The 10,929-nt window shown below is 44.9% G+C and overlaps 1 protein-coding gene across 1 annotated transcript in view; it reads left to right on the top strand.

Annotated features, from left to right (window-relative positions):
• OGFR (opioid growth factor receptor) overlaps positions 1-10,443 on the top strand; it is a 25,631-nt gene extending 15,188 nt beyond the window's left edge. The window contains exon 8 of the mRNA XM_014956807.1: positions 6,997-10,443. Coding sequence (XP_014812293.1) covers positions 6,997-8,283 — 1,287 coding nt within the window. The 3' untranslated portion in view covers positions 8,284-10,443. The remainder of the gene's footprint in view (positions 1-6,996) is intronic.
• The last annotated feature ends 486 nt before the right edge of the window (positions 10,444-10,929 follow it).

The raw sequence follows: 10,929 nt of genomic DNA, 5'->3' as shown, positions 1-10,929 counted from the left end.
AGGAGCAGAGGAAATGGTCTGAAGTTGGGGCAGAGGAGGTTTAGATTAGATATTGGGAAGAATTACTTTACTGAGAAGGTGGTCAGACACTGGAACAGCCTGCCCGGGGAGGTGGTGGAGTCACCATCCCTGGAGGTGTTTAAGAAGCATATAGACGTGGCACTTCAGGGCATGATCTAGTGCCCAAGATTGTTGGTTTGTGGGTGGAGGTGATGTGGTGGGATGTTGTGTTTTGGTTTTGGGGGTTTTTTTGGTGTGGTTTGTATTTTTTTGTTAAGGTTGGACTCGATGATCTCAGAGGTCCCTTCCAACCATGGTGATTCTGTGTGTGATTGATGTGCACATGTGGACCCCCCCCGGCCCACCTCCTTAGTGTATCTGGGCGCCTTCTCCGTTGTCCCAATTACTGTCAGGAACTGGAGCAGCTTAAAATACCCGGAGGAGGTTAAAGGGGTTTGTCCCAGCAGCGATTCTCGGCTGCGGTTCTCTCCTCAGCCCGGTGGGGCTGATCTTCAAAGGGAGGAGGCCAGAAATGAGCTCTGGGGGTGGCGAAGGCAGAGGTGTGCTGTGCCTCTGTGATCTCTTGAAATTTTATTACACTGGAATTTCATATTTCTTTTCCCCACCATTCCTTGTGGTCTGGATACTTCACCCCATGAACAGAGGTTCCATCTCCTGTGTCCACCTGCCTGTCCACCGCATCCCAATGGCTGCTGAGCTTGGCATTGTGACATTGGTGTTCCTCAGAACCTCCTTGCTTTTAAGTTTTTTATTGGTAATCCTCATCTTTGTGTGGTGGCCTTTCGTACTCTTTCATGCCTCGATAAAAAGCCATCACACAACATCTGCTCGCTTTCAAAAGTGAGTCATAGCTTTTAATCTTTTTTTTAGACGTGCTGATGTTTTAGGACCCGCAGGTGTGTGGGCAGTTCTGATGAGTGAGGCAGTGCTGCAAGGTGTGAACACTTGTCTCCGGTGCCTTAAAATAACATTGATTTGAAATGAAACAACCTTGTTAGTCTTACCTCAGGTTTCCATCTTTACCATCAGTGTTCTTCAGTTTGACGTGGAGCATCACGATTTTCTTCTCTGCAAACCCGTGTCTCTGTTTTTCTGTTTTTCCTGGGTCAGTTGAAACACGGAACAGTCACTTAATTTAACTTCTCCCCTTTTGGGGAAAGGGAAACTAATGCTTCACTTGAGTTTCATTTCAGCGACTCACCCATATTCTTAGACTATAAATAGGCCAATAAAGCTTTCTAATTAATATACTTTTAAAGCCGTTTAATACTAAACTTTAGATATTTTAATAGCCATTAAGTTATTAAAATAACCTCCCTTTAAAGAAAAAATAATTCTATGCAACATAGTATTCCTAATGCTGGTGACTTCTCAAAAATACACACTTTGTACTTTGCAAAGGAAATCAGAGTTTAAATACAGCAGACGGACCTGCTCACGCTTGTCTCTGCATCTTCATAGAGTTTGCCACAGGGAATGTAGCTGGGCCTTAGTTGTGCACATAGATCTGTGAAAGGTATTTTATGTGGAATAGCTGTAATACTTAAAAAAAAAAAAGAGGCAGGGATTCTCTTTGAAGTGTTTTGCGTTGAGGGCACACTGTCAATCTTCTTGTGCATGTGGCTGGTGTCCTGGGGTTGTTCACAAGTTTTTACGCCTCCAGAACGTTCAGATTATTCTTTTTAAATGTGTTTGTTCTTCAGATTTTTTATTTTTTTCTTAGAGCAATTTCTGCATTGTGACAACTTTTCAAATGTTGCCTTACAAGGGAGGATGTTGGCCCTGAGACTTTACGCCCCTGGAATATTGTTCTGTGTCTGTAGAGAGGAGCTCTTCCTGCTGTCAGGACTCTGTCACCTCTGTCAGACAGGGCCTGGAAATTTTTGAAGGGCAGTGGGCAGGAATACAAAAAGGAAACAGTAAATCTGCTGCTATCTATTTATGCCTTTTCAACCTGCCAAGAGCATGAATCAGTTTCCAGAACTAGTTCCTACTTCTGCTGGAATAACGCTAATTCTCATTCTTCTCCCCTCAGCCTAGATGGTGTAACTTTATGCCTGAAGTGGCTGATGTCTTTATTCAACCTGGTGCTTCTGCCTTCTCCTTGCTCTCCATCAACAAGTTTCGATTCTTTTACTCAATTCTTTCAACTTCCTCATTCCTGTGTCTTCTTCTTTCATCCCTTTCAGTTGCAGCTGGTTTCCAGTTTTCAGCCAAAAGCTGTTCACACTCCTCTCCCCTGGCTTTGTTCTCCGCTTTCCTTGCCCTCTGTGCAGAGCGATGCACGCTCTGATCCGTGCGTTGCAGCTCTGGAGGGAGACACCCACTTAAACTGCTTATTGGTGTGGTGAAAAATAGGGAGGTTTGCCTTGGTTTGTCTGTCTAACCTGGAAGGAAAGGGAAGGTTCTGTTTCTCTGCTGCTTGAATAGAAGTTTATAGAGACCCAGGAACAAAACCTGCTTGGAGGGAGGGCTGAGTTTTGCTCTCTTTGCTTCCCTGTCTTGTTCTCTTTCCAACGTGCTTCAGAATGTCTTTCTCCTGCATCCAGCTTCTCTTGACACCAGCCTTACAGCCCCTGGCACTGTGGCATTGCCTCTCTCTCTATCTAGCCTTACTCTGCAGCAGACCAGTTCTTTTCCAAAACTGGACCCAGTTTGCTGTTAGCCTGTCCCACCTGCCTGAGTTAAAGGAAGTGATTTTAAAACCTCAAGTGTAAAGAATGCCTGGAAATTGATTTTTCTGTAATTGGGAGCATAATTTTCGCCATTTCCATGTGTATTAGAATTTTATCCTTGTAGTTCAAAAATTATAGTCAAAAGCATCAATGAATTTCAAGTGCTCAATCTCAGTCTCTGCGAACATCCTGAACAAAAGAACAATATCGATCTGTTCTGGCTGAACATAATGTTGTGTTTGCAGCCACTCTCTATTATTTTTTTCCCCAAATGTTAACTGTGTAGCAAAGCTTTTCATGGCTGTGTGCGTTCCTGCAGCCTGGCTGTGTTCTGGGGATGGACACCGGCGTTGGGTTTGCCAGTCCTGTGTGGGCCACGTGGCTGTGGGAAGTTCTGCTGCCTATTTTGGTCTGTGTTGCCATGTATAAAATGGCAATCTGCTGCAATGTAGACAGGCATTATTTTAGGTCATCACAAGTAATTGCATTTAAAAAACAACTCGAGCTTTATTTAATTCCTGTCACCAAAGTGTGGGGGAATCCTAGCGTGTAAATGCATATTTCAAAGGTAACTTTAAAAATCCTGCGTTGATGACTTCCCTCTATGGATAGAAGTTTCATCTCCGAAGTGCTGTGCAAGATTCATAAATTTTAAGTATGAACAATCACCAGGACAGCTGAATGGATGACTTTGTTACAATGAGATGGTACAAAATCTAATTTTATTGAGGATCTCTGATCTGTCTCTTCTCTAGTTCTCAGGCAGGCGCAACTGGACCGCGGCGCGGGACCTGCAGCGGTACAGACACCGGTACCCGGTACGCACCGAACGACGATGCGCGGGCTCTCCTGGCTCTTCCTCATCCCATGCTAAGTTTAGGAACACCTTCTCCATTCGAGGGCACCCTTTTGTCTTTCCGTTTTCAGGCTACTGTGGTTTCAGTTAGGGTAGAGTGAAGGCTTTTTATTAGGAGCTGGCACAGTGCTGTGTTTTGAGTTTGGGATGAGAAATGCTGATGATAGCGCCCTGGTGTTTTTCATTGTTGCTGAGCTCTCAAGGTCTTTTCTGCTCCTCACCCCCCTGCCAGCCATGGGCTGGGGGGGCATGAGGAGCTGAGAGGGGATATGGCCAGGAGAGGGGTGACCCTGACTGACCACAGGGACATTCCATGCCATATGACATGGTGCTCAGTGTATAGAGCTGGGGGAGGGAGGAAGGGGGGGGATATTGGGAGTGATGGCATTTGTCTTCCCAAGTCACCGTGATGCATGATGGAGCCCAACCTGCCTGCCATGGAAACCAGGGAATGAATTCCTTGTTTTGCTTTGCTTGTGTGTATGGCTTTTGCCCTACATATTAAACTGTCTTTATCTTAACCCGCAAGTTTTTTCTCACTCTTACTTTTCCAGTTCTTTCCCCTACCCCAGCCTGGGGGGAGAGTGAGTGGTCCTCGCTCCTGGCTGGGGCTAAACCACGACACGGGCTCAGGACCTGTAAGAGAGTGATTAGTCAGGGGGAAGGGATGATAATGCATTATCAGAAACAAGCTGTTCCTTCCCAAAACACCCTTCAAGGATTTAGCTTGAAATGTTTAGGAAACTTGAGGGAAAGCAAGGAGAAAGAAGTGTTGAAGTAAATGCTGCCTTTTAAAAGAGTGCTGCATGTTGATTGCTTGTTCTCATCTCCAGGGGTTGATACAATCAGAAACTGAAGAGGAAGAAGAGATGTGGAACTTGAGCTTTTATAAAAATGAGATTTGTTTTTTGCCTCAGGGTGAGTACCTTGTTTGATGCAACTCTTCTGCTGGTGGTTGAATTGGTGAAAGAGTAGCTTCATCCATGTGGGACAATTAGTAAAAAAAAACCAAACCACCAAACAAACAAAACAACAAAGAAAGGGGGGAAAAAACCAACCCAAAACATAAAAACCACCAAGAATTTCCATTTTAAATGTCCTCATTGCTGCTGTATGTTCCTAAATTTTTGTTTGGTGGTAGAAAACTAAGGGTTTTTTTCTGGCTTACAAGAGTGGTTGTCTAATTAGAGAAGCTGATGCCTGTGTGCCAGCACCTGGCTCTGGGTAATGAGCCACCTTGGGTGACTGGCTAAATTTAATTTTCATTTGGTGTCATTTCTTCTTGCCTGACTCTTTCCTTTTCTTTTCAGGTTTGCACATTGACGATCTGCTTGAATTGTGGTGGGACAACTATGAAGTTCTGGAAGAAAACCATTCTTACATACAGTGGTAAAGTATCTGTCTAGTGAATTCAGCTTCCCAAAAGGCCCAGAATTACTTATAAGTGAAACTTGTGTCCACTTTATTTTTATTAAGTTGTAGTTTTCTGGAAACAATGCTGTGGAAATCCTGAAGAGTTGTGTTTCCATTGCAGCAATAGATCTCAGTCATGCTTGGTCTTACAGCCAGTGCAGAACCAAGCGTTAGGGCAAGGAGGGAGATCCAGATGAGCAAAGTATGCTGTGATCATTGGTGTAGGTGATGCTTTTATGGGAGGGATTTATTTGTCATCCAGTAAACTATGTGTCCATGTGAGGTCTCCAAGAGATGCCTGTGATATCACAGGTTTTGGAATCTTTTTTAGTTTTAATGAAATGGGTACCCTGGGTGGGGTGTCATCCTTGCTCATCTGAGCTAAAATTTCTTTCCCTTCAGGCTATTCCCTTTACGTGAACATGGGATGAACTTGCGTGCCAGACCACTCACGTGTCAAGAAATCCAGGTATTGGGAGTTTTTGTTGTCTTTTTTTTTTTCTTCTTCTTCTTTTGAGACCTGAAGGATGTTAGCATTTTCCATAAATGCCTTATATCTGAAATCTAGAGTTTTTTACATTGCTTCCTTGGGGCCTTGATGTGAACAGAGCTCCCTCAAGCACTGTTAAGCATTTTTTCTGTCTTGTGTCTGCCAGTAGCTACACCAGCAGATGAAATGTTTAGTGATATAATCAAGCCTTGTTTATAATTCAGGTGTGACTTAAACTGGTGTGGATAATTAGGGAGTTGCACCTTGTACTCATTGGTCTGTCTTGTTTTCAGGCCTTTAAGAAATCCAAGGAAGTTATGGGAAGGTTTATACGAGCTTATCAGCTCATGCTGAGGTTTTATGGAATCATTCTCATCAACGAGGAAACTGGAGAACTTAAGAGAGCAGAGAATTGGGCTGAACGATTTCAAAACTTGAACCGGTGAGTGTTTATTTTGCTGGTCACTTACTACAGCCAGGCACTTCTGTGAGAAGTGAAAAAAAAAGTCAAGCAAATCCTCAGCCCTTGAGGAACAGAGGCTTTTGTTGATAAAAGAGTTGGTTACCCAAAGTATTTTTAGCCTCTGACTGTAGGTCATCACGCTCTCTGTCACTTAATAAAGTGACAAGTATAATAAGCAGACAAACCAGCTGAGACTGGTTTCCTTCTGTATGTGGTGCAGCTGTAAACAGCAGGCATTCTGCACCTTGGGCTCCTGGAGTAGGAAATAGAGACTTGGAGATGTTAATATTTGCTCTAGCAGAGGTGATTAATCCTAGCAGCCCAAGAGGGGCTGGGGAGGTGCTGCTGAAGGCAGAGAGCAGCACTAATCCCGCCCGCCCTCCCGTCTGAATCTCAAATAGTCTTTAATAGATCACAGTCAGTAATTCACAGAACATTTTGCAGGTACCCTGGGGGGGGGTTTCGTTGTGACTTCAGGTAGGACTTTCACTTAGGGACTCTGCTTATCTCTTCCTTTCAGGTATAGCCACAACAATTTGCGGATTACGCGAATCCTGAAGTGCCTGGGGGAGATGGGGTACGAACACTATCAAGTGCACTTGGTGAAGTTTTTCCTAACAGAAACCCTCGTTACGGAGACGTTACCAAATGTCAAGAGAAGTGCCTTGGATTACTTCCTGTTCACCATCAGAAGCAAACGGAAGAGAAGGGAACTGGTCCACTACGCCTGGCAACACTTCAAACCCCGGGGCAGCTTCGCCTGGGGGCCACAAGACAAACTCCTCAAGTACAGACCCCGCTCCACCAAGTCACAGCTGCACCAAAAGGCTGAAGATAAACAGCAAGCTCCTGGTAAAAAAAGTGATGATTCTGTGGAAAAGGATGAGAACCAGTCTCTAGAAGAGCAAAAAGCTGGAGATGCTGCAGACTCGCAGCCTGAAGTGAATGATGAAGATGTAGAAGATAAGTTAAGTGAATGCGTTTCAAAGGAAGATAAAAAATGTGATAATTCTATGGAAAAGGATGAGAACCAGTCTCTAGAAGAGCAAAAAGCTGGAGATGCTGCAGACTCGAAAAGGATGAGAACCAGTCTCTAGAAGAACAAAAAGCTGGAGAGGCTGCAGACACACAGCCTAAAGTGAATGATGAAGATGTAGAAGATAAGTTAAGTGAATGCGTTTCAAAGGAAGATAAAAAATGTGATAATTCTATGGAAAAGGATGAGAACCAGTCTCTAGAAGAGCAAAAAGCTGGAGATGCTGCAGACTCGCAGCCTGAAGTGAATGATGAAGATGTAGAAGAGAAGTTAAGTGAATGTGCTTCAAAGGAAGGTAAAAAATGTGGTGATCCTTTGGAAAAGCATGAGAACCAGTCTCTAGAAGAACAGGAAGCTGGAGATGCTGCAGACTCGCAGCCTCAAGTGAGGGATGAAGATGTAAAAGAGAAGTTAAGTGAATGCGCTTCGAAGGGAGGGGATGGTGATGAAGAGAAAGAGGCTTCACTTACCCAGGAGGAGGAGAAGGATTTAACCAGTGAGACTGGAGAAGTGCAGGGTGTGGCAGAGAACGACTGCACGAAGGAGAGCAAGAAGAGGAAACTGGATGCAAATATGTCAGATGCTAAAAAGAGTGGATCCTTGAAAAGCCCGAGTGATATTGAAAACATTTCCCGTAATCTGGGAGAATGTGCGATTGATGCAGAAATCCCCTCCTCAGTTCCTCTCCTACAAGCAGAAGAGGAGGAGGGAGCACTGAGGGAAGACGATGCAAACACCAAAGACTCGGCGGCGCCGGAGACCGCCGACGCAGCTGTAAAACGGAGGAAAGTTGATAAAAGAACATCAAGAACCAAAACATTCAACTTGGCCATAAACCTGGACATGGGGCCCTCTGCCTCTAGTGCCAAGTTAAATCCACCTCTTGCAAACGCTGAGGCTGAAAAAGAAAATGTCAGTGAGAAAAATGCAACTGTGGAAGCCACCAGTGAGAAGGGAGGTGGTGACGCAAATGGTGTGGAAGCCCCAGCTGGCCCCAGGATCCCCAAGACGGGCCAGACTTCTCCAGTAAGTGATGGCTTGGAGTTGAGTGGAGATCAAGACACAGCAAGGAGTGAGCAGCACGGCTGCAACAGCACGCTCCTGGGAGGCAGAGGTGAGACAGATGGGGTAGAAGAGCATAAAAAGGCAGAAAATGCAAGTGAAAAAGAGCAAGCAGAAGTCGAGGGCAAGAAACAAGTTCCAGAGAGCCTTGAGCAGAGCATGGCGTCTGCTTGTCGTGAAGAAGACAGTGTTGAGGTTGCAACACAAAAACCCAACAGCTCTGAGCGTGCAGCAGAACCTGGTGAAGAGCAGGCAGCAGCAGAGTGAGAGCGGCACGGCCAGCGCTTGGGCAAGTGGAGGTGACACTGTCCTACCTGCTGGGAACCAGCTTTAGTGCTTTGGGTGGCAGAACTACCCTGAAGAATGAACTTCCTCTGGGCTGATCCAGGCTAGTCCCTGTCTGACTTCCACCATTCCATGCTTTTTTAATCATCTGTTGTAACTTCATTGAGATCCAGCCCTTGGTTACCCTAAAGAGAAAAACTTTGAGTCATCTTCACGGGCAGGCTGTCCTGTTCCTGTTTTTTTTATCTGATGTTCAGGATTATCTTGGAGTAACAGGGATTTTTGCACTTCGCTTTGGTTCTGGTGTGTCTCTTCTTAAAGAGAAGAGGAAAACTAGTCTTTTTCCTTGTTTGAACTAGTCAAGTATTTATTAAATACATGATTTTCAATGTAAGACAGCATGACCTAATTTGCCAGGCCTTTCTTTTACCTTCTAACTTCTATTTGTTATTTTGAAAGGCTGTACCTTCCCAGGAGATTTATTCCTGGCAACGATGCTGTGTGTCTGCTTCCTAGGGCATAAATCATTATTTTTGTGGCATTTGAGTATTTCCCATCATGTCAGAGTGTAGTTGCCTCTCCTTCCATAAAGAAAGTAGGTTTGACTTCAGACTGGGATAAAATGCGTAGTCAGAGCCTTTCTCTGCCCAGTGTTACCCTTTGTGTACAGATGCTGTTCTCTGGGGTAGAAAGTGCCGAGTGACTTGTTCCCTTTATCCCTGGCAGGAATTCCTTTGTAGCACTTGTTAGAATCGAGAATGTGAATTATCTGTTGGTTTCTAAGAGGAAAAACCCTCAGACTTTGCCTGAAGCTGTCTCAAGCTCTTCTTCCCCAGGTTTTCCCACCACTTTCTGACCCTTGATAGTCTTCCACAGGTATTTATCTACTACTGGTTCAAAGGCCTTCTGTCCTTAATTGCCAAAATAGAAACGAGTATTTGTTTTTTTCAGACTTGGCCTGTGGGGTTTCTGCAGGCCTGTGGCATCGAGTTAGACGTGTCAAATTTAACCCACTTCCTAGTTAGGGCAGGGTTGTTTGACCATTAACCACCAGTGTGTCAGACAGTGAGGGCACGTTCGAGTGCAACATGTCTGGAAACCACTGGGCTTTGTGGGGCGGTTAATTGAGACTTTAATTGGAGGGGGTATGCTTGTCTGGTTCGTTTATTTACGGCCCTCAAGAATTTACTTTCAGACCTTGCCAGCTATTTGCCTGCCTTAGAGTTGCTGACCCTCCGTTAGTTGTTCTGCCCGACTCACACAGTGTTCAACCAAGTCTGAAGGAGCATTAAACAATTTAGCACTTTGGCTCCTAGAGGTTTACAACAGAGGACCCGTTTCATGAAGCGGAGGAAACCCCTTGCCAACAGCCAGAAGGTCTGGATTTGCCATTTGCTCAGTTAGTTTGTTATAGTTTTGGGGGGAGTTGGGTTTAGGTGCTGTTTGTTTGGTGTAGGAGATGGCTAGAGGCTCCCCCTCTTTGCCAGCGACCAGAGGCAGCAGCCTGTGCAATGTCAATGTCTTTCCTCTCTCCTCCAGCTCTTAAAAAGCTTCATCTTTCAAAGAATTTGATGGGTGACTTGCCTTCCCAGATCCTAGGTCCTGATCCAGCGTGCTGCGTACGCGTGTGTGGAAATAAAAGTCTGCAGGCTTTAACATCTAACGGTCACACACATGCTGGAAAAGGCTTTTGGGGTTTTTAAAATACTTCTTTTCTTTTTCTTTCTTATGAACGAGTGGAATTAAGTTGCCAATAAGAATACACTTAATTACAGGTATAAATACTTGAAGTTGTCAAGAGAAAATTCTTTCATAAAAGATTCATAAGAAATTGTTAATTGTGGCTTTTGTACAGATTTATAGTAATTTTCTTATTTAATGAAGTTTTCATTGTGAATATGTGCTCAGTTGGGGCATAGATCATATATCTTGTTACAGTGAGATGTGGTTTGTTTTTGTGTTAAATGGGATTTCATGGTGAGCCCTGGTTGGGAGAACTCAACCCAAACCCTTCCCTGGCGTGGTCAGGTTCAGAGTTTGGGCTGTGGGTGTTTGCAGTGAGTTCACAAGATGTTTTCCAGCAATGAGCTGTATCAGAGTCTGTTCCATTAATGTCACCTATTAAAGCATGACTTTAATGCATCCCAGTTTCCACTTTTGTTTTTTCCATCTTTGAGGGCAGGATGTTGACCATACATCTGCCCCACCACCACCACGCATCTGCTGTTGCTTGGGCACCTCCAATGAACGGGTCCATCCCCCAGCAGAGGTCTGGGGGACTCACCATGAGCTAAACCTCTGCTGCTTGGTCCATGTGGAGATGATGCTCAGTCTTACTCCACCGCTGTAAAAAGTGGCCAGTGAATGTTTGTGGGGAAAAGACACTCCCCACTGCTTCTTGGTTAATGATGTTTCACCAGGCTGGATGGGGCTTTGAGCAACCTGGTCTAGTGGGAGGTGTCCCGAGGGTTGGAATACCCTAGGGAGGGTTGGAACTGGATAATATTTAAGGTCCTTTCCGACCCAAACCGTTCTATGATTCCGTGCCACATCTTGGCTTGGTGCTGCCGTCCTCCCAAGCGGGCATGGAGATGCTCTGTGGAGCTAACGAGGACGTTGCTTTTGAGC

The sequence above is a fragment of the Calidris pugnax genome, unplaced genomic scaffold, assembly GCF_001431845.1.
Source record: "Calidris pugnax isolate Ruff unplaced genomic scaffold, ASM143184v1 scaffold50, whole genome shotgun sequence".
NCBI classification, from domain to species: Eukaryota; Metazoa; Chordata; class Aves; order Charadriiformes; family Scolopacidae; genus Calidris; species Calidris pugnax.
The sequence above is the reverse complement of the archived record's forward strand: the minus strand, read 5'-3'. Positions and strand labels throughout refer to the sequence as shown.